The sequence below is a fragment of the Bos taurus genome, chromosome 29, assembly GCF_002263795.3.
Source record: "Bos taurus isolate L1 Dominette 01449 registration number 42190680 breed Hereford chromosome 29, ARS-UCD2.0, whole genome shotgun sequence".
Taxonomy (NCBI): Eukaryota; Metazoa; Chordata; class Mammalia; order Artiodactyla; family Bovidae; genus Bos; species Bos taurus.
The window spans coordinates 47,261,810-47,285,380 of record NC_037356.1 but is presented as its reverse complement, the minus strand read 5'-3'; the positions used below and the strand labels follow the sequence as shown (position 1 = coordinate 47,285,380).

The 23,571-nt window shown below is 56.9% G+C and overlaps 1 protein-coding gene across 10 annotated transcripts in view; it reads right to left on the bottom strand.

Annotated features, from left to right (window-relative positions):
• ANO1 (anoctamin 1) overlaps positions 1 to 23,571 on the bottom strand; it is a 189,774-nt gene that overhangs the window by 73,114 nt on the left and 93,089 nt on the right. For 7 of the 10 annotated variants that reach the window (XM_059882961.1, XM_059882964.1, XM_059882962.1 and 4 more), the window contains 2 exons: positions 22,845 to 23,017; positions 16,508 to 16,840 (listed from right to left, as the gene is read on the bottom strand). In XM_059882961.1, coding sequence (XP_059738944.1) covers positions 16,508 to 16,840; positions 22,845 to 23,017 — 506 coding nt within the window. Of the gene's footprint in view, positions 1 to 375; positions 9,460 to 16,507; positions 16,841 to 22,844; positions 23,018 to 23,424; positions 23,442 to 23,571 lie in introns of those variants that run through there. The other 3 variants (XM_059882965.1, NM_001192717.1, XM_024987205.2) reach the window with 3 other exon arrangements.

Here is a 23,571-nt window from a genome sequence, read left to right as displayed (position 1 = left end):
CTGCACTGCCTTTATCTTAATGTGAGTGGGCTCGAGACCGGCCTGTGTGCAAGTCCATCACCCTAAGCTGCTGCGAACTTGCACAGTCACTTCTCTCTGGTCCAGCGGGTCTGAATGACAGGATCAGGCAGCAGAGGGTCACTGAGTGCTGTTCAGCCAGGAACCACACAAGCTATGATAAGAACTTTGAGGACCCACTCCAGTGAAACAGCCACCTCTCCCTGCCACCCCAGCCCAGCCCGAACCTGGCGCGTGATGGGTGTTCCCTCGGCCCTCCTTGGCGCCGGGGGCCGCACGCCACTGAGGCAGGGGCCGCTCTGCCTGTACTTCTCTGCCCCTAGCCCACCAGGACGGCCGCTCCCTCCGTCCACTCACTGTGCGAGCGGGCGGGAGGGCGGGGGCCCCGCTCCAGGGCCATCTCATCGGTGTATGAGCTGACTGGTGGGGCCAGAGGCAGGCTGAGCCCACTGTGCCCACCATCTCAGACAGTGATCCCAGTCCCAGGGTGGCCACCGCGCTCTCTGCTGCCTGTGGCCCTCTCTCTGCCGAGAGCCGGGCGACGACCTTGCTGGAGCGGCTGGCACTTCCTCAGACCTGGAAGCTTTCTGGTGTCACATCTTTCTGCCCGGGTGCAGTGGCAGCAAGGCAGGCTCGAGCTATCGCGGCCCCTCTCAGCCACTGGCTGGCACCACAACGGGCCCTTTCCCCAAGCAAGTGACCGTTGGTGAGCAACTGTCCACCAGCGACCGTTAGTGGTCCTGCTCAGCCATTGGTCAGTGCCATGGTAAGCCCCGCCCCAAGTGAGCGGCCATTAGTGAGCAACTGTTGACCAGCAACCTTTAGTGGTCCTGCTCAGCCATTGGTCAGTGCCACGATAAGCCCCGCCCCCAAGCCAGTGATCATTAGTGATCTTGCTCAGCCATTGGTCAGTGCCATAGTGGCTCCACTACCTCCCTCTTCTATATAAACGGAGCCCGAATTTGGACTGAGGAAAGATGGTTTTTTGAGACACTAGTCTGGCGTTCTCGGTTTACTAGCTTTCTGGTTAAAGTCGTTATTCCTTGTTCTAGCAACTCATCTCATCATTTATTGGCCTGTCCTGTGGCGAGCAGAACAAGCCTGGGCTCGGTAACGCAATGAGCTTGATGGGGAAGTCAGGACCACTGCTCCGTTCATGGATGGGGACACTGAGGTTTGGAGAGATGAAGTCACCGCCTAGGTTCCTCAGAAAATTAAAATGAGAGCCACCATCTGACCCAGCCATCTCGCTTCTGGGTAGCCAGCCCAAGACAATGACATCAGGATCTCAGAGAGACAAGCGCACTCCCACATTCTCTGCAGCCTTACTCAGGACAGCCAAGATACAGAGACGTCTAAGTGTCGTTCAGTGGGTGAGCAGATCAGGAAGGTGTGGTAGATAGATACAGTGGGGGATTATCCAGCCATATAAAGAAGGCAATCCCGCCATTTGTGACAACATAGACAAACCTGGAGGATAGTCTGCTCAGTGAAACTAGTCAGACAGAGCGACGAGTATTGTATGGTATCACTTATGTGTAGAATCAATAAAAGCCAATTTCACAGGCATGGAATAGAGCAGTGGTTGCCAGGTGCTGGGTCAGGGGGATGGGGAGATGTAGGTGAGAAGGACCAACTTTCAGTTATAAGATCAAGTTCTGAGGACCTAACGAACAGCAGGGTGACCATAGTTAATAATATGGTATTGCGTACTTGAGAGGTGTTGAGAGACCAAAGCATCCTCACCACACACATGCGTGTACACACACACACACACACACACACACAGTTAACTGTGTGAGGCGATGCGTATGTGGGGCAATCATTCCACGACGTCTGTGGGCATCAAGTCATCACAAAGTAGACTTGAAATACACATAAACTGTATCTGTCAATGACTCCTTAGTGAGTCTGGGGGTCTAAAATCAGCGCCTGGCCCCTGGTAGCTGGTGGGTGTGGGAACCCGGGTTCACGTGCAGGCTGCACACACTCTTAATCACAGGTGAGACCTGAAGTGACCCAGCAACTCTCTATTTTCTTTTTCTGTTTTTCTCTGTTCCCCTTGCCATTTCTGTTTAACAGATTCCCAGTATCAATGAGCAGCATCAATGTAGCAATAATGTTTCCCCGTCTAAGGTGGGCGCATGTAGCACCAGCAGACTCCCCAGTTGCCCTGAGATAACTGGGGTGCTGCATCATAACAAAAAGCAAAGAAACACGACATTCCCCGAGACAGAGCTGCCCGATGGCAGCGGGGACCACGGTCCACAAGACTTCCCAAGGGGACCCCCCGGGACTTAGAGCCCACGCTGGGCCCCCCAGCTTGAGGCCACACTTGTCTTTTCACCATCCTGGGGGTCCTGGCAGAAGAAAGCCAGGCCACGGAAGGGGGATGGTGTGGCCAGCCCGTGTACTCAGGGCAGGACTGACTTGGGTCTGTGCTGGGCTCCACGTCCAGTCACCACCCTCAGAGTGTACAAAGTTCTTGGTATCACTGTAGGTATTTGGCAAAAAGCAATGGAGCCAAAGTCACTTAGGATGGTTTTTAAGAAAAAATCCTCAGTGGGCCAAACACATTTACTCAGCGCCAGCCTCAGCCCCTGAAATGCAGACTCCTGGTCATCTGTGCTGTGCCCGCGGCCTGCCAGGGCAAGCGGAGCCTCCCAGACACCGGGTGCCACATGGGGTTCTTCCCCCACTTTGAGTGAAAGGCTGCACCCTCCTGGATGAACCCAGCTCTCCCCTCCACCTCTGATGCTGAGGCCCCCACGCCTCCCATGACCAGAGGATCCAGCCTCTCCCGGGGCCTCTGTGTCACTGCACAGGTCTTGTCCATGCGGTCCCAGCAGGCAGGGTGAGTCCTGTGAGGAGCCTCCCAGCTCGCCAGCCTCGCTGCCCACATCAGGGCCGTGCAGGAGCACAGTGTGTCCACCGAACGAGTGGATGAGGGCCGCTAACAATGACGGTGATGATGACGAGGAGGAGGAGGTGAAGGGCGCTGAGATCCAAGTGTCAGTCCTGATTCAGGCATCTGTGTGTATTAACTCATTTAACCTCATGACAAGGTTGTGTGTGTGGGGGGGTGGGGGGCGGGTCCTGCCACTGTTTTCACCTTGGAGCTGGCAAGTTCACTCTCAGTGTCCAGGGGTGGCTGCAGCCACTGTCCACAGACTGGACAGCTTTAACACGAATTCATTCTCCCCCAGTTCTGGAGTCAGAAACCTGTGATCAGGGTGTGGGCAGGGCTGAGCTCCCTCCAGAGGCTCCAGGGGAGGGTCCCTCTGGCCTGGTTCAGCCCCTGGGGGACCCCAGGCCTCCCTGGGCTTGTGGCCACCTCACCCCGACCTCTGCATCCATCTGCACAAACCTTCTCCTCTGGGCGGCTCTGTGCCTCAGATCACCCTCTCTTCTCTTCCAAGGACACCCGTCATTGGATTTAGGGTCCACATGCATCCCGGGTGTTCTGGTGCAGAGGTCAGTAACTTACTTCCATCTGCTGAGAACTTTCATGGGACTAAGGTCACCTTTGCAGGCTGCAGGAGGATGGACAGCTTTTGGGGCCACCACACAGCCCACCATACTTGTCATGAAGCCACAGGGAAGAGCCTCAGTGGGCTTGGTGCAGGGAACTTCGAAGAAGCAGGGCTCCAGGAGCTCAGTCCTGAGGCTGCCTCAAGAAGACAGTTAGGATCAGGACACTCGGGCACAGGGACCAGATGGGCAGGGCTCGGAGGTGTGCTGGTGGGCGTGAGGCTTGCCTGCAGGGAGCCTAGACCTGACACGATGGCCCAGGGCTGAGGGACACAGCGCCTGGGTTTGGGAATGGACACATCCCAGCACAGACTAGGGGAGGCAGGCCCGGGGGCTCAGGCCAGAGGAGCCCAGGTCTTCCTGCTGCCCTTAAGGGGCAGGTCAGATGGGCACAGGAGGAGCCGTGGTTTCAGAGACCTGGGTCGGAGTCCTGGTCTGCTGCTGCGTTGTCTCTGGCGAGTGACTCAGCCCACCTTTTGCTCCTCTGCAAATCTTTGCCATATGTGACTTGCTTCACAGCTGGGGGGAGTTCTTGGTGCTCTCAGCACCCCTGCCCAACCCCGTGGCTGGGGCCATGCCACCTCTCCACGACCTTGAGGCCGCTAAGACCACCCCTGCACAGACTCTCTTTGCCAAGAAGCTGTAAGCCACTTCCCCTACCCTAGGAAGCCCTGGGGCATTGAGACCCAAGAGGCAGCAACGCCTCCTCAAGCCTGGGGGCTCCCAGGCGTGGGGCTGACCACAGGGGGCGCTGTGACATATCTGTGGATGGCCCCATAGGGCCAACCCCGTCTTTCCTGTTACAGCCCAGGTTTATTTCTGTGCGCTCTGCTCAGCCGCACGCAAAGACCCAAAATATATCCCTCCGAGTCCGTGGAGATTTCTCTAGACGGTGGTCAAGAAGCAGTGCCCGGGCCAGCATCCCTGGGAAAACACGCTCTGCTGTTTACGTGAGCGACAGGGTCCCTCCCAGAAAAACATCTGGCAGGATCGGGAAAGGGTCGTGGGACTCATTGGACAAGGACACATATGGGATGTTTTAAACCTTGGTGCCCGGACTGACAGCAGTCTGCTCCCGGCGGGAAGAAACCGTGAGACGCCACCCTCCCCTCTCCCAGCCAGATGGCCCAGAGCAGTGGCTTCTGTCCAGACTGGCTCCTCGGGTGGGGAGTCTGGGGGCCACAGAACCCCGGCGGCCTTGGCGTGAGCATGGTCAGGGCCAAGGGTCTCGGGGAGGGGACGGGGTCAGGGCCCTTGCAATGGACTGCCACCAAATGCTGGACGAAGACAAGAAATACAATAAGAAAACAAATGCCACACCTTAAAGTTGCTAAAGAGCCAAGAAGGCCCAGAAAAGTGACCGGGACTGTGCCGTCCAGGTGGGGGAGGGGAGGTTCGCCCAGTACAGACTGAACAGGGTTAAACCTCCATTCCCGGCTTAACTCTCAGAAACGGAGACCTCACCACAGTCTCTCCTGGCACTTCCCTTTTAGAAGGAAGCAGGGAATCAGAACAAGCGGGGGATTCCTGGTGGTCGGGGATTCCTGGTAGCCGAGGATGCCAAGGGCCCCTCTTCATCCCCACGGCTGCCTGAGCCTGCATGTGGATGTCACAGTCACCCATCTCCGCTGAAGGACAGGCTCTGAGGTTGTTGGAAGGTTGGCCTCAGCAAGGCCAAGCGTGGGGTCCCTAGATGCCCCCAGAGGGCTCCCGGGCAGCACACCTCCCCAGCCCACCCTGACCCCATAGCTACCGCCCACCCCAGAGGGCCCCATCACTGCCATCAGGGAATTAGGGGGTGCCAAATGCTCAGGCCTGAGGGTGGTGGGGGCGCCTCCACGGCTTCCTGTGTGTGCACCCCTCCCCGGCTCACGGTCCAGCAGGAGCTGTGGGGAGCGTGTGTGCACGGCAGGGACACACAGGACGGCTCCCGGACACCGCCGGGCCAGGAAGCCCAGGAGCCCCGGTGGGAGGCCTGGGCCGGACGTCTGACCACCACTGGGCCTGGTCAACTTGCCCCTCTCTGTGCCCTTGGCTTACTCAGCTCCAAGGATAACACCACCCCCGGAGGGCCTCTGATGCCAGGGCTGCTCTGCAGGAGGGGTCATGTTCTCCTTGAATGTGTTCAAGGCACGTGATGCCTGGTCAGTCCCTAATGACTGGGTGCATTCTTGGCAGCCCTGGTGCCTGCCTGCTCTTCCTGTTGGCACTGGGGTCCCATGTGGGTATGAGCTGGAAGGCTGGTTCCAGGCTGGGTCTGTCTGCTTAGCTGACCGACGTGCCCCCAGGAGAGAGAGCATCTGGCATGGCCTCATCCTCTCCTTCTCCTGATTGGTGCCAGGACCACCCTCCTTCTAGTTCCCAGAGTGGGAAGACAGGGGCCCTTTCTGGGTCATCTGAACGTGTCATCTCACGGGAGCCTGGCTTGATGATATTTGCTGAGTGATCCAAGTGGGCTGGGGGGACAGTCCCTGCTGAGCTCCTACTGTGTGCTGGCCGAGGATGCTCCTGTGGTCCTTCCCCGACCTCTGGCAGCATCCCTGGCTTCACTTTAATACTTATGGACGAGGGGGCAGGCTTGCCCGCCACTGGGGGCTGACCCTGACTTGCTCACGCCCGCCCTCCACCTGGACGGCTCCCGGAGGCGACAGGAGAGTGCTCAGTCCCTGGGCAAGGGTCTGCAGGGAGGCATTTCTGCACTGTGGTTCCTGCTGACCACGTCTGCACTGCTCAGGAGGAGCTGTTGTGGTCACTCGGGCTCGGTCACATGGTGTGCTGGCACAAGCATGCCTTCTACACATCCTGGACATGGTACCCTCGCCTGTCTCCAGTGAGCCAGGACCCAGAACGCGGTCTCTGAGGCAGCTGGGGCTGCAGGCCTGGCTGCGGCGGATTTACCCCTCAGCCCTCATCATAGGGTCTGGCTCCCGAGGCCTGGCTTGTTGAAGGAATAAAAGACACGTATTCATTCACAGTCCTGCTCTGATGATGGGTGGGTATGTTACTCAGATTCACACTCTCATGGAAAACAATTAAAAAAAAAAAAGAAGACCCAGAGAGTAACTGCCCAAGATGGGGAGTCTAACAGAAGACTCCTCCCTCCCCATGGAGCTGGACTCCCAGGAGACGACACTTTCAGTTGACCCAGAAAGGGCCTCCCTCCTCCAGCCCCAGGAATTGCAAGGAAGATGGTGTTGGTGTCGAGCAGGAGAAGGAGCAGGTGAGGACCCCAGTGGGTCCAGCCATGTCAGCCCATGACCTTGGTTCAGGGTGGTCCTATCCATAACGTCCTCAGATGAGTGGAGAACGCAAGTGCCAAGGCTTTCTGGATAAGGGCACCTTCTTCCTGGGCTTGGGAACTGCCCCATGGGTTACATAAGGGTGGTGGCCAGTGGGGAAAAGTGCCAGGCCCACCAGGATGCAAGACAGCTGGAGGAGAACCAGCAAAAGTGACCCCCTCAGCTTTGGGATTCTGAGAGGATTAGATGGATAATAAATCCAATAAATCAGCTAAGCTCACCTCGTTTAGAGAAATAAACCTCAAGATAGAAAGGTCCTGCAAAGGACAGGAAACTATTAAAGAAAATGACACAGCCAACTTGGAAAAGAACCAAACAGAACTTGCAGAAATAAAAAAAAGTGTCATAACGAGAAGTGAAAATACAACAGACAGGTTTGAAGACCCTTGACCTCTTCAGGAAAGGGAGACGCGTGGGCACAGAGCAGGGGCGTGCTGATAACGTAGGCAGCCCCCTGCCCACCCCCCTGCTCTCCAGGAAGAAAAGCCGACCCTGATCTATAGCTGCATCATTTGCCAGTTACCACAGTGTAAACACTCCCGCCGTGGCCTGATTCATGCACCAAAGGGTTAAAACCCAGCTGGCAGAATTCCCGATGAGCCAGAAAGAGCTGACTCTGGCACACAGCAGGCCTAGAGACGTGGGAGAACATCAGAACCACAGCCAGAGGGGCACAGACTTCTGCCTGACGACCTGGAGCCCGGGCAGAGCTGTCCTTGGGGAACTTTAAAGACAAGACTCTTAAAACATCCAGAATTCACTTTATAACAAGTACGCTTCCACAAAACCAAGAGAGGCCTAAAGGAAGCCAGGTAGGGCATATAAAAGCCTCAGCACTTAAGACTCAAGAGACATAAAAACTTTACAGCCAAAGAAATGAATGTGTAATGGTGGAATTATGAATAGAGATATGAGCAGTTTCAGGACTAGACAATGGCCCCTGACACCTCACTGTAGGAGAGGCTCATGGTATAGGCACTTAGCCTAGAGGTAGGAGTGAGATGGGGCTGAAGACCACATTTTGTTGTTCAGTCACTAAGTCACGTCTGACTGAGACCCCATGGACTGCAGCACACCAGGCTTCCCTGTCCTTCACCATTTCCCAGAGTTTGCTCAAGTCAGTGATGCCATCCAACCATCTCATTCTCTGCTGTCCCCTTCTCCTCCTGCCTTCAATCTTTCCCAGCATCAGGTTCTTTTCCAATGAGTCAGTTCTTAGCGTCAGTGGCCAAAGTATTGGAGTTTCAGCTTCAGCATCAGTCCTTCCAATGAATATTCAGGGTTGATTTCCTAGAGGATTGACTGGTTTGATGTCCTTGCAGTCCAAGGGACTCTCAAGAGTCTTCTCCAGCACCACAGTTCAAAAGCATCAGTTCTTTGGTGCTCAGCCCTCTCTATAGTCCCGTTCTTGTGGTTCAGGGCGAAGAGTTGACATGAGGACACAGCACCCAGGTTAAAGTGCTGGCTCTGCCCCTGTCGGGCCCAGCGGCCTCGATCTCCTTGCCCCACTTCTCAGAGCCTCAGTTCGTTCCCTCTGTAAAGGGATCTGACCCCTGCGACCACAAGGCGGGTCAGGGTGTGCCCACACAGGGTGGGGTGGGGATGAAGCTTTGCGTCCAGGCTGACAAGTCCCCGAGAACATCTGTTGCTCCACTGTCCTTACATACGGAGTTGTTGAAATTAGACTTCAGGTGCTTCAAAGTGGAGAACCCCCACCCCAATGTCCAGGCCATGAGGAGAGACCCCCAGCCCCACTCCACGCTCATCACCGCGTTTAGCCAACTGTCTTGGACACAAGTTCATGCCCACAAGGCCTCAGCTGGAAACTGCAAGAAACACGCCCTTCTCCCCTGTCCCGTGTCCACGGCAACTCTGCCCACCTCCCCGGGAGGACGGATGTGCCATCACCTCCATTCTACAGATGGAAAAACTGAGGTCCCCAGTGGGGAAGCCACTTGCCTGAGGCTGCTCAGCCCCCAGGAAGTGGCTGGGCTGGGTCTGGACCTGCACGCATGGGCTCAGAGGGTCTGGGCGGGGTCTGAGCCTCCCTGGGAGCTCAGGTACCCTCACCGTGGCCTGACCGTGCATCCTGGAGTCTGGTGTGGAGATGGCTCCCATCCTCCTGCAGGCAGCTCCTTGCTTGCTCTTCAAAAAACAACATCCACAAAGACGGGAAACAGATGCCGCCGCGGCCCACACCAGCTCCGGAGAGGGACGAGGAGAAACGCCAGCCCGCCAGCCCGGGGGTGCGGCGGCGAGCCCTGAACGGCAGCTTGAAAGCAAACCGACCCCGTAGGGGTCACGTGTCTGCGGCCTTAACAATTCTGCCAAAGCCGGAGTCAAGTTCAACATCAGGGCAGTGCGGGCCTCGGTCACCCCCAGTACTCAGTCGGGATTTTACTGTGTGGCCTTCTCGGCAGTGACCACTGGACATAAATAATGCCCTGGCTTTGAGGTTGGACTTGAAAAATGCTGATGGGTTTCAGTTACAAGGAAACATGCTGGCCCACAAGCTGCTCTTGTCCGTTTCCTGGGAACCCTGGCTGCTGACCCCAACGCCACCGGAGGGACAGAGGAGTGGGGGTGGGCGGAAGAGACGCTCCTGCAGAAGGAAGGCCTGGGTCGCCTGCCTCCGGGACCTTTCCCCACCATTTCCATCCTGTCTGCTGCCCCAGGGGTCTCTGAAATGACGCCCCTCCTGTACCCTCATGTGTGAAATTGACTTCAGGGGCCATCTTCTGGATCAAGGCATCAGATCCTGATTTGACAACCAGAGCCCCTCTTGTGGGTGGCTGGGGAAATAATTTTTAAGCTGAGTTCCTCTGGGCCCACGGTGCCTGGGGGAGGGTGGGTGGCAAGTGGGTCACCTGTGATCACAGCCAGTCGGCCAGGCTCAGCCTCCATTCGTCTTATACACGAAGTTATGAGCGTGTTCCTTCTAGACCCACCACTCCCCCCTCCACTGGGTTCCTGGCCCGGGGCACCCAGTGTGTGCGTGCGGGTCTCTGTCTGGGGTACCCCCGGGGCACTGGACAGGGGACCGGGGACTTGCGTGGACAGTGGAGGGGGGGGGTCCTTCCTTGGGGAAGTTTCTGACGGCTCCTGGGGAAACAGGTCTGCACACTCCTCACGCCTCCAAGCATGGACCAGGATGAGAAGTGCAGTGTGGGGCCCACCTAGACCTGCTGAGTCAGAGCCTGCATCCTGACGACCTCAGGGGGTTCCGTGCACACCCCGGGACTCTGCACCGAGGCATCCAAGCCAAGGCTTGGTCCCCGCCAGACCACCTGCCCTGCTCAGCCCTCCAACCATGAGCTGTGCCTCCCCACCCATGGCTGCGGCTCGAGGGGTCCTGCATGAGCTTCCCCCACTCCTGGGATAACCGCTCATGTGCAAAGGCTCAGCTTTGAGGCAGGGTGAATGGTGCCCGCCAAAAGAGACACCCACATCCCAACTCCCCATATTTGCGAGGGGGGCTTTATTTGGAAATGGGGTTTTTGCAGATGAAATCAAGTTAGATAAGGTTACAGTGGATTAGGTGGGCCTTATGCAGAATGATGGGTGTCTTTATAAGAAGAGGAGAAACACAGAGAGGAGGAGGCCGTGTGAGGAGGCTGAGGCTGGGGAGACATGACCACAAACCCAGGAACACCTGGAGCCCCAGAAACTGGAAGAGCTGGGAGCGACGCTCCCCCAGAGCCTGGCGGGCGGGGGGGCCTGGTCCTGCTGACACCTTGCCTTTAGACTTCTGGCCCCCAGAACTGGGAGAGAATCAATTAGTATTGTTTGAAGCTCCCCGCAGTCTGTGGTCGTGGGTATCAGAAGCCCCACCAGGGACACTCAATGTTCTGTGTCTCTAAGATCCAGCCCCTCACTGTGCCCTCAGCCAGGCCAGTCTTCCCCCATCATGACGGGATGTCTTCTCAACAATAAACCTCCTGACTCGGGAGAAAGGCTCAGGCCGCACAAAGGGGCCCCATCTGTATGGGGCTCGAAGCCATGTTGCCCCAGAGTGGCTCAGCCTCACACACCCACCAACCCTGGGGGAGCAAAGGGGGTCACACACCTCTGCCCCCCTGTGACCTGCACACCCTGCCCGGTCACAACTGCAGACGACCGGGCCAGCAGACACCTCGGGGTGGGGGGTTCTTGCTCATCTGCCCCTACTCCTCTTGCATCACTGTCCTTCTGCATCCCCCCATCCCTGCTCCTGGGCTTCCCTTGGGCTTCCCCTGTGGCTCAGCTGGTAAAGAATCCGCCTGCAATGCAGGAGACCGGGTTTGATCCCTGCATTGGGAAGATCCCCTGGAGAAGGGAGAGGCTACTCTCTCCACTATTCTGGCCTGGAGAACTCCATGGACTGTATAGTCCATGGGGCTGCAAAGAGTCGGACACGACTGAGTGGCTTTCATTTCATTCATCCCTGCCGCTGGTCCAGCCTGTCCAGCTGGCCCTCCATGTTGGGGCCTGGGGGACATTGTTGACATTTCGGTTGTATTTAGGAATGCTTCAGGATATCAAATGCCAGCAATGCCAAGGCTGAGAAATCCCACTTTAAGACTCTTCATCGTTTGGGGGTCATTGTTGGAGTATCTGATGGAGTCCATGGATTTCTTTCTCCCCCGGGAAGCGCGCATAAGCCCCAGTTTTGTTTCACAGTGGGCAAGGATGCGTGGCCGGGCTCTCTCCGAGGCTATCTCGTTCCCCAAACCCTCTCACTTCTTGTAATCAGAGCACACCCGGGAATGAGTCATCCCGGGCGTCTCTCCGCTAATCGCGCTGGCGAGGACCCGCGCACACCCCGCACGCCGCCTCCTCCCAGCGGCCCCTGAATAGACTCTGGTCTCAGCAGGTGAAGGCAACAGGCTGCCTGGGGCCTGACTCATCTCAGGGGGAAACTCGGGGTTGCAGGGGCCGTGGAAAAGTCGGTTATGATCTGAAGACGCCACAGGAAGATGGTTCACGCTCAGTTCCAGCTGCTTTGAAATCTTGAACGGTTGAGTTTATACCACGGGAACATTTTCATCAAAAAGGGCCCAATCAGGGACTTCCCCGGGGGTCCAGGGGCTAACACTCTGCCTTCCAATGCAGGGAGTGTGGGTTCAATCCCTGGTTGGGGAACTAAGATCCCGCATGCCGCGAGGTGTGGCCCAGAGTTGTTGTTTTTTTTTTTTTAAAAGGTCCAATCAACTGCTGAAACCCTTTTAAGGCTATAGAACCAAATTATCACTGAGACTTGGAGTCACCACGACCTTGTGATTTGTATTAATAATAAGAAATACATTTTTGGTCTTTGTCCCCTGGTCCTGGCACAGAGCTCCTAAAACTCTGGGAATTTCCTAAGTGGGGAGACCAGTCAAGGTGTCTCTTGTTAGGCGAATGAGGTGACTTTCCAAAGGCGGGGTGGGGGGACTGCTTGCCAGGGGAACCGACCACGTGGTTAGAGGACTGGAACCTCCAGTCCCTCTCTGCCGCCATGTCTGGGAAAGCGAGAAGGGCTTCCGGTTGAAGCAATCACCAACAGCCAGTGATTTGATCAATTGTACTTGCGTGATGAATCCTCCATAAAACCCCCCAAAATGGGGTCTGCACAGCTTCTGGTTTGGTGAACACACGCAGATTTGGGGAAAGCGGGGCTCGGAGAGTGTGAAGTTCCATGCCTCTCCCCCCCACACACTGTCCTGTGCACCCCCTTCCATCTGCTGTTCCTGAGTTTATTACCTTTTACAATAAAGCTGTGATCTAGTAGGCAACATGTTTCTCTGAGTTCTGTGAGCCACTCTACAAAAAATAGAACCCAAAGTCGTTAGAACCTCTGAAGGGTAGCCAATGGGTCAGAGCACAGGTGACCATCTGTGCTGGCAAATGATGGCTGGAGTCGGGGGAGGGTCTTGTAGGGCTGAGCCTTTAACCTGTGGGGTCTGGCACTACCCCCAGATAGGCAGTGTCCACAATGAATTACGTTGCAGGACCCCCAGCTGGTGTCAGAGAAGTGCTGGGTGGTGCTGGGGAAACAACGCACGCATGTTGGAACTGGGGGAAGAATCCTTGCCACTTATTGGTACAACTCGCTCTTTTCTGGTGGCCATAACCAATGTCTGTACGTTTGCTGTTTATTTCAAAGTCAACAAGGTTTTAAAAAGATACGTGTGGCAAAGGATTCGATTGGACTTGGAAAGGCTCTTCTTTCTTCTTTGTGAGCACGGCCATTCCATTTTCACATGAGCAGTAGTGATATATGGCTGACTACTCACATCACCAGTGAGAATTGCCCGAGTGCCAGGCTCTAAGTTAAGCACTTTAGGATAAACCAGTGATATAATGGCTTGTTTCCCAGGTGGCTCAGCAGAGAAGGACCTGCCAGCCAACGTAAGAGATGAAGGAGACCTGAGTTCAATCCCTGGGTCGGCAAGACCACCTGGAGGAGGAAATGGCAACCCATTTCAGTATCCTTGCCTGAAAAATTCCACGGATAGAGGAACCTGGGGGCTACAGTCAACAGGGCGGCAAAGAGCTGGACATGAGCGAGCAACTGAACACACGCACAGTCGTGTAAATACTCTTGTATCTCTGACAAATGGTGAAGCTTTGTTGTCGTTGCTGTTCAGCCATCAAATTTTGTCTGATTCTTTGTGACCCCGTGGACTGCAGCACGCCAGGCTTCCCTGTCCATCACCATCTCCTGGATCTTGCTCAAACTCATGTCCATTGAGTTGGTGATGCCATCCAACCATCTCATCCTCTGTCGTCCCCTTCTCCTCCTGTCCTCAGTCTTTCCCAGCATCAGGGTCTTTTCCAATAAGTTGGCTCTTCGCATCAGGAGACCAAAGTCCTGGAGCTTCAGCTTCAGCATCAGTCCTTCCAATGAGTATTCGGGGTTGACTGCCTTTAGGAATGACTGGTTTGATCTCCTTACTGTCCAAGGGACTCTTAAGAGTCTTCTCCAGTACCACAATCTGAAAGCATCAATTCTTTGGTGCTCAGCCTTCTTTGTGGTTCATCTCTCACATCTGTTCATGATTACTGGAAAAACCATAGCTTTGACTGTACAGACCTTTGTTGGCAAAGTGACGTCTCTGCTTTTTAATGCGCTGTCTGGGTTTGTCATAGCTTTCCTTCCAAGGAGCAAGCGTCTTTTAATTTCACGGCTGCAGTCACCATCCACAGCGATTCTGGAAATAAAATCTGTCACTGTTTCCACTTTTTCCCCATCTACCATTTATTTGCCATGAAATGATGGGACGAGATGCTATGATCTTAGTTTTCTGATTGCTGAGTTTTAAGCTAGCTTTCTCACTATCCTCTTTCACCCTCATCAAGAGGCTCATTAGTTCCTCTTCACTTTTTGCCATTAGAGAGGTATCATCTGCCTATCTGAGGTTATTGGTATTTCTCCTGGAAATCTTGATTTCAGCTTGGGATTCATCTAGCCTGGCATTTGGCATGACATACTCTGCATATAAGTTAAATAAGCAGGGTGACAATATGCAGCCTTGACGAACTCCTTTTTTCATTTTGAACCAGTCTGTTGTTTCATATCCAGTTCTGACTGTTGCTTCTTGACCTGCATGCATATTTCTCAGGAGACAGGTAAAGTGTTCCTATCTCTTTAAGAATTTTCCACAGTTTGTTGTGATCCACACAGTCAAAGGCTTTAGCTGGTCAATGAAGCAGAAGTAGATGTTTTTCTAGGATTTCCTTGCTTTCTCTATGATCCAAGAGATGTTGCCATTTGATTTCTGGTTCCTCTGCCTTTTCTAAATCCAGCTTGTACATCTGGAAGTTCTCAGTTCATATACCACTGAAGCCCAGCTTGAAGGATTTTGAGCTTACCTTGCTAGTATGTGAAATGAGTGCAACGGTACAATAGTCTGAAGCTCTATGCCTTGAGAAGGACAGGCAGAAGATCTGGTATCTGGCAAGGAGGGTGTGAATTATTGGACCCTGGGGTAGGTGGTCCTTTCAAACTTGAGATTTTAAAGTGGTAGTCAGGAAAGAGTGGCAGAGACAGACAATGAATCCCCAGACAAGGCACCCATCACACCGCGCCCAGGATCACAGTTCCAGGGACAGGCTCCACCACCAGCCTCCCTCTGGCCTCTCCTGCCTCTGACGGAGGCCACTGGTTCCTCCAGTTATAAAGGACACGCTGAAATCAAGCCTCTATAGTAGCCGCATTGTTCCAGCAAAAGGTCCCGGGGCTGGCTGGGTGGGACTGGGAAAAGCCAGAGTGAATGACTGTCCCCTCTCCTGAGCGGCCCCAGCTCAGGTCTAAGCCAAAGTGCGACAGAAAACGCCGAAGGACCAGCGTATGCCTGTCTGCGGCTGCTGCCTTCAGAATCAGAGAGACAGGCTCTCGGCCACCCGGTCAGAATCCATCCTTTGCATCCTGACCATCAGAATGTTTTAGGTCCCTCACATCCTCACGGCTCCAGTAGGCACCAACCCTACAGCTGAACTCACCGAGACCTTCCAGGTAACCAAAGCCCCACCAGAGGGGTGGTCCCTGCTGAGCACAAGAGGCCCCGACCTCGGGGTCAAGGTGGAACGAGGGCCGTTAAGCATGCTTGGTTGCTTTCATTCGAAAGTAGCATCAAAGATGAGAGTGTTCATACCTGCTCCCCGGTCAGTAGCTTTCTAGTCTGAGTACCGCGAAAACCTTCTCGTCACCAGACCCAAAGCGTTCACCGTTTAAGGATTGGGTAGTGAAAGTGAAAGTGAAAGAGGGGCTTCCCTGGTGGCTCAGACAGTAAAGCGTCTGCCCAGAATGCGGGAGGTTCGATCACTGGGTCGGGAAGATCCCCTGGAGAAGGAAATGGCAACCCACTCCAGTATTCTTGCCTGGAAAATCCCACGGACAGAAGAGCCTGGTAGGTTACGGTCACAATAAAATAGCAAACTAACACCACCTTCTATTTGGAACATTCTCCATGGACTCACGGCTCCCTAAGTCAGCCTGCTGACTACGTTCTCTGCTCTGAACATGCTGTAGAGACTTGGTCTGCTTCTTGGTTAACTTGCACAGTGACAGTTCCTCGGGCTGGGGCCTGACCCCCCAGTGTTCACGGAAGGAGGGCCCCCACCCACTCACGCACAGAGAGGTAAGCAGACCGCGCGGAGCGCCAGCAAGTCCGCCGAGAAGCTGAGGGGCCGACGGATGGTCCCCAGGCTCACCAAGGCCGTCGCTGCACACTGCGCGCTTTCTGCAGGCCAGGTGAGCTGACCTTCTGCTTTGCCCGGGAAACATCCCCTGAGAAAGACTCTCTGGCTTTGCCAAGGAGGGGAGCTCCGGAAACCAGTGTGATGGTCACTGAGTTCAGCGCACCAGGGCCCCCGGGGGATCAGCCTGGCCAACCTCCTCACTTGACAAGTTGAGAAACCGAGGCCCTGAGAAGCCGAAGTCGAGCTCCAGGGAGGCTCCCGGGGGAGCTTCGTCCTCTGCCCAGCGTCCCAGGGGAGGACCTGACCCGAGCAGGAAATGACCCCACCGGTCAGGGCGGAGAAGCCCAGCCCCTCCTCTGCGGCAGCGGTGGGGGCGTGTGCGGGTCTGGGCTCTCTCCGCTCAACCAGGAGGGTGTCAGCACTGCCCTCTGCTGCGAGCAGCTGAAGGCGGCCGCCGTCCCGCCCGCCCCCGCCCGTCCAGGAGCGGGGACACTTACGTCCTCGTCCCGCTCCAGCTCCAGGCCGGCCTCCACCAGGTTGCCCTCGTACTCCTCCCGGCGGAAGCGCTTGTCATCTTCGTGGTAGTCCAGCGGCGGCTCGGGCTCGCCCGCGCCCAGGGGGCCCGCCTTCCCGGGCAGGGGCTGGTCCTGCCGGGCGCTGCGGGCGGCCGGGCCCGCGTCGCCGTGCTGGGCCCTCCTGGCCAGCGTCCTGCCGCCCGAGGCCCTCTTGTGATGGTACACCAGGACATAGTCCACCTTGCGCTTGCCGTCGCGGAAGTACAGGCCGTACTTGCACTCGGCGTCCGGGTCCACGGACAAGGAGTTCAGCAGCTGTGGGGAGGAGACAACCGCTGCCATCAGGGGCTCAGGATGGGCCTGCGGAGGGGAGCGCCTGGCCCAGCCACCGGCCACCCCGCCCACCCTCTCACTGCCGCCCTCTGATGGCAGGGGCCCAGACGCCTGAGCACACTGCAGAAGTCCCTGCCTTCCAGGGCCTGGCATTCAGGAGGAGCCGTCCCTGCTCACAGCATGTGCAGATGCCAACCTTGGATGCTCTCACGCAAGGGCATCCCGGCTCTGTGGAGAAGGGGTGTGGGCTGCCTGGGGAGGACCAGTGGCTCGAACAGGGTGTGGAGTCTGCAGGGCCAACCTCTCGGGGGTGCTCCTCTCACATAGGGTCCCGGGCGGAGTGGAGCAGACCGCATCTGCTTGTCGTGACTCTGATGGCCAGTGAACCTGGTGACGGCGTGTCGAGGTGACCGCCAGCCTGTTACAGCCCTCACCGCCGGCCCATTACAGCCCTCACCCAGCCTGGCTCTGCCACTAATGAGCCATGCAGTCAGGGGCCAGGCACCTGCTGTGTTAGATGGGGTTCTCCCAGATCGACTCCCAGACCCTGAGTCGAGAATTTGGGTTCAGCGGGTGGTCTCAGGGGCCAGAGCGAGGGCAGAGGTGGTAGAGGTGGCATCAGGGCTGGGGGGAGCTGCACACGCAGTCCTGCCTCAGTTTCCCCCTCTGCCTGTCCAGGGGGCCAAGGAGATGGAGCCTGGGGGCAGGGCTCAAAGTCCAGGCACCCCCACGGGCACCATAGTGCATGGCTTCCGTGGAAATCACACCCGGCTCTCAAACTCCCGCGGGAGTCAGATGGTTGTTGAGGGTCTTAGGTTCCCCAGCAAGCTGGTCTCGGGAATAAGAGAAAATAAAATCACTCCAGGAAGAGGCCTTATTTTGCACCATTCAGAGTCCTGGGAGCTGGGCTGGGGCTAAGAAGCCGGGTCCACGGCCCGTGCCAGGAGGGCTGGAGGGCTGGGGGGCGGAAGGAGGTCCATTTCCCCTCCCCCAGCCGAGGACAGAGACCATGGATCACCCCAGCATCTTTGGTGGGTCATGGTGGACAGGCGGGAAAAAGTTGTTCACCTCCACCTGTCGGGGAAACTGAGGCCTGGTGAGGGGCACCTGAAGCGACAGTGCAGACGGGCTGAGTCCAGCCTGGAGTCCTGGCTGCACCCAGGGACCCCCACCCAAAAGCACCAGGGACTTCCCAGTACAGCTCCACCCTCTCATGCAGTCCCTGCTCGAGGGCCACTATAATCAGAGTTACTGGATCTGGAGGAAGGTGGGGCTCTGGCGAGTGAAGCGGTCAGCCCTTGCTGCCCTTGCTGACCCCTCATGGGCTGCTCCACTGGACACTGTGAGTGTCAGTGCAGCCGCCCAGCTGAGCCACGGTGCCAAGCCCCCTGCTCCCAGAACCACAGCGAAGGGTAAGGTCAGGGTGGAGGGGGGTTTGGGGCAACGAGAGCCCTCAGGTACATCCAGGCTTGGTCCCTCTCCAGCTATGAGCCCTGGGGGACACTCTACCTGCTCTGTGCTTCGGTTTCCAGCTCTGTAAAATGGGTGGATAACAGAAGCTGCCCTCACCAGCAGCTGGGAGGACTCGCTGAGTTAAAAAGCTCCGGGTCTGGGTGGACCCTCCCTCTAACTCTTGGGACAGGCACCCAGAGGCCGTCCCATCTCCCAGCCCTCCATCCCGGTGCCGACGGCAGGCGCTCATTCCCCTGGATATCCCAAGAGGGGCAGAGAAACGCACTGTCACGGAGAGCTGGCAGAGAAGGGGTTCCTTCTCCTTGCAAAGGGGGTGGGCAGAAAAGCCAGAAGGCCGCCCAGGGCAGGTTGAAGACACTGGCCAGTGCTCTGGAATGAAGCTGCTGCCGGCGGGCAGGGTGAGCGCGTGGGAGGCGGTCAGAGCCAGGTGGACACGCAGGCTCCAGGCAGGCAGGGCTGAAGGGCACACGGCCTGCTGCCAGCATCCTGGGCACACCAGACTCCCAGCGTCTCTACAGGGGGTTCCTCCTTATTTTCCAAACGGGCAACTCAGATCTCCTGAGCTGACCCAGGGGCCGTGTGCGGTGCCCGAGGGTGGGAGTGCTCATCCTGGTCTCCTGCCTGCGCCATCCTCCCCAGTCTCCTCCCCCACCTCCCCCCACAGGAGTCAGGGTGCCTCATCCCCTCCTCCCTGTCTTTTTAAATGCTCGGCATTAAGCGCTCGGTTCTGGAATGAATGTATGTGTGTGTGAATGAATGACACAGGCGTGGGTTTTGCACATTGCCTCTGGTAGGGGCCACCAGATCAAGCATATGGAAGCTGGGACCCAGCCAGACCAGAGTTTAGACACTACACCCCCACTCCTGAGCTCTAAGACTCAATTTTTCCATCTGCAAAATGGGGACAAAAACATCTCCTCGACTGAGGTCATGGGATGCTTGTGAGGACCGAGTGTGATGGGAGAACTGAATGGATTTTGAAGATGAACCCCTGAGCTGCTCCAGAAAGAAAAGTGAAAGTGTTAGTTGCTCAGTCATGTCTAACTCTTTGGGACCCCTGGACTGTAGCCGGCCAGGCCCCTCTGTCCATGGGGACTCTCCAGGCAAGAATACTGGAGTGGGAGGCCATTCCCTTCTCCAGGGGATCTTCCTGATCCAGGGATCGAACCTGGGTCTCCTGCATTGCAGGCAGATTCTTTACCCTCCGAGTCACCAGGGAAGTCCAAGGAAGGTAGAAAGATGGCTCCTTGAGGTGACTGGAGAAGAGGGCAGGGGCCAAGTTCCCCTTCACATTAGGTATGTCCTGGCCCAAGCACCATGAACAGGGAGAGGGCAGCCTACCTGCCTCTCCAGCTTCCTCTACCCGCCTCTCCAAACTCTTAAGAAAGGACAGAGGAGGAGAGTGGAGTCTTGAGTCCACACCTTGGTTGCTGCACTGGGGGCCCATGTATTCTTTCTTTATATTTATTTTTTTATTGCAGTATAGCTTGGGAATGAGTATAGATCTACAAGGCTGTGTTAATTTTTGCTGTACAGCAAAGTGATTCAGTTATACATATATACAGTCTTTTTGCAAAACATTATTTTCCATTAGGGTTTGTCACAGGATATGGACATTGTTCCCTGTGCTGTACAGTAGGACCTTGCTGTTATAAACCTGCATCTGCTAACCCCAGTCTCCCACTCCATCCTTCCCCTCCCCCTTGACAACCACAGCCTGTTCTCTATACCCAGAACCCAGTGCATTCTTTAATTTGGCTTCTTACCTGGAGTTGGAGCTCCAGGAACTGAATTCACTCATTCGTGTGCGATAGACCAAGTCAGGGCATGTCTCAAGGATCATTCTAAGAGAACCTGCTACAGTCACTTTTTCCAAAAATGGGGAAAATGAAATCAGTGACCTGAAAATTTTCTTTCCATCTTGGGACTCTCTGAATTTCAACTCCAATCTGGACATCACTCTGAAACACTTTTACTCCAAAAAAGTTTAAATTAAATCACTCGCATTGCATATTAACTTATGGGCTAATTCCGTGATCCATAAACAGATCGTCTCCAACAGCAGATAAAGAGGACGTGCTCTTATCTCCCAGGCAGGCAGATGCCAGCCTGTCTCCGGGGTGTCTGGGCTTGTTGGGACACAGATTCAAGGCCACTGACAGTCCATAGTGTGAAGGAAGAAAGTAGAAACACTCAAAGATTAACACAAAGAAAACTTCATGAAATGAGTTGCACCCACCAATCTGGGCTCTAACTTTTGAGTTATCTCTTACACCTCTTTCTACAGGAACAAGGAAATGACCTTTACCCTTGAACTTGGGAATGAGAATGAGGAGAGGCACAGACAAGGAGGCTGGGGCAGGGTTTATTCTGATGGCCTATGTAAATGACGTTGACACCCCCAGGATGGGATGCAAGTCTGGGAACCGGATGGGGACTTTCTGAAAGCAGTCCACACCCTCTGGGCTTCATCTGCAAGGAGCCGCCTTTGCTGGGTGACTCAGGGTAGTGAATGAACAACAATCATTGGCATGAGCAGTCTTGGGGATGCCCTGCGAGGCTCTCCCTGGCACAGCGCCTGCCCAGCAGCACAGACAGGCCCCCGGCTCCTGGAGCCGCTGTGTCCAGCCTCCCTGAGGCCATCTCTCTCCGGTGGGACACTGCTCAGCCCGCCTTCCTGTGGCCATGTGCCCCTGATTCACAGGCCTGCAAGCCCATCATACCTGGAACCTCCCCACAGTAAGAGCTGTGCGCAAAGGAAGACTCACCAGTCTCCTCTGGGCTTATCTACTTGTTTCTGGATGGTGGAGACCTTGAAGGAAGGGCCGAGTGGCCTCTCTGCAGACTTTGTGGTTTGGGGGGAGTAGAGAGGGGAGTTCTAGATGGGGGTGGGCCATGGGTCCCTGAAGTAAAGCTCCAGAGCCCAGGGGCATCTGTTAAGAGCTCCATTTTTCATTTCACAACCTGTCTCTCTCAAGTTGAATCTGGTCAACCTCTGGAATGTCTGTTTCTCTTCATTATCTTGGCTGCCACCCCTATCTCATGCCTCCTAACCCGTGCACCCCTCCTTCCCACCTGTGAGTCTTCATATACGCCATTTCTTTGTACTGAAGGCCCCACCCCACCCAATTATGGATATAACCGGCCCCCTCTCCTCCAGAATGTTCATCCCTCCAGCAGGCTGTCCCTGGAAACCCGCCTCTGTGTCTTGGCTCTTCCGAGCTCACCTCCCAGCTGGTTGGTGACACAAGACAGTCATCTGCCCCCCTCTGGCCCCTGCTTTTTCATCTGCCGGAACAACACCTATCCTCCATGGCTACCGAGGGAGTGAAATGACTTAACACATGGCGACTGGCCCATCGCCCTGGAAGCATCCCCTGTCGCTGTCCTGGGTAACCTCCACTATTGCTCCTTGAGCCCCAGCTGGGCGGGGTCCCCTGCTCGTCCCCTCTGGGGGTGCCCAGGATCCCACAGGGCCCGGCACACAGCAGACACACACAGTGTGGGCTGAAGCGATGACCGCTAAGCTTCCAAGGCCACCACCAACAGCGGTCCCTAACACTCCCAGCATTTTGGAGCAGGCCCAGCTGTAAAAGACACCCCAAAGCCCGTGGGAGCCCGGTTGTGATCTGAGGCTGGGGGTCTCTGCCTTTCCTGGAACATACGCCACCGGCACCTCCCTGGATGCCCCCACCGACTCCAGCAGAGGCTAGAGAGGCAGGCAGGAATAACCCTGGACTTGGTTAGAGCAGAACAGGGCAGCTGGGGCTTCCGCATCTCCCGGGGAGGGGCCCGGGCGGTGCTTGGCGGAAGGGGGGAGACAGGGGAGTCTATTTTCTGGCCCCAGAGCCAGCAGAGTCAGCGGGGCTCCCTGGCTGAGGCACTGGTCTCAGCCCTTTCCTCTTCTGGCAAACTTTGTTCCAACTTTAAGCCAAAACCCTCAAGGGCGAATTCTGACCTGGGATCAGAGGAGACCCCGCTAGGGTCTCGTGGTCACCTGGTCGGGTAGGTGCTGGCCCACACGGCCTGGCTACCATCCAGGCCAGGCGCAAACGCGGGGCTGGGGACCCGGGCGAGCGCGGAAAGACCGACCGGCCCGGCGCCTGCTGCCCGGGGTGTGGGGAGCTCCCAGGCCGGGCATCCCGCACGGAGGCGCGCGGCTGTGGCCCGAGGCTGACGGCGCGGTGGGGCCTGGAGGCTGCCACCCTCCCCGGGCGAGGCGGCTTCCCCACCCCCACCCGTTGCCCCAAATCGGCACCAACGGGAAGGCAGCGTCCCACCCGGGGCCCTAGCCGCGGGCTCGCGCTCGAGCTGGGGGCGAAGCGGCTGCGGGCGGGGTCTCGGGGCCGAGGTGGGTGGGCGCGTGCCTGCGGCGGGGCCCACGTGCGCCGCTGGGCGCCCCCCAAGCGCCTAGAGCCCGGCGGACCCAGCGCCTCCCGTCCCGCCCTCCCCGGGCGCGGCGCAGGTGCGCGGCCCTCCCTGGCGATCGCGGCTGGCGGCCGCCCGCACTCACCGTGCCCTCGGACGGCAGGTAGCCGATGTCCTCGATGGCGCAGATGTTGATGATGTGGACGCTGCGGTCCTCGGCCGGGAGCGTCGAGTACTTCTCGTTGACCCTCATCGCGGCCGCCTGTGCGCCGGGACCGCCGGGCGGCGCGCCCTCCCCATCCACGGCCCCGGCGGCCTCTGCAAGCGGACAGGCGGCGTTCGGGCGCGCTGGCTCGCAGGGGGCCGGGCCTCCCGCTCCGCCCGCCGCCCGCGTCGCCCGGCCCCGGCCCGGCCCCGGCCCGGCCCCGGCCCCGCGCGCCGCGGTGCAGGAGCGCCCACCCTGCGGGTCCCGTGCCCGCTCGGGCCTGAACGCCCCCCCGGCTTCCTTCGCCTTCAAGAAAGATACCAGCGCTGTGCGCTCGCTTATGCCGGGGCGGCGTCCACGCGGGTCAGATTTTCCGTAGAAATTTAAACACAGGAAGAAAGTATTCCATTCCTGCGGAGCCCCACCAAGTTTTATTTTTATCCGAGGAAAGTGCCCCTCGAGCTGCTTTTGACGGAGGCCAGGGTGTCACAGCAGGGAGGGAACGTCCACTAGCCCCCACCTTCAAGAAAAGTCCTGCTGCGGGTCACCTTGCAGCCGAGAGAGACACTTCTGAGGTTGGAGTCACTAATGCTCTCCCTGCCTCTTCCCGCTCCACCCCTGGCTGACTCCTGGTGGCCACTCAGCTCTCACCTCCTCCTGGGAGCCT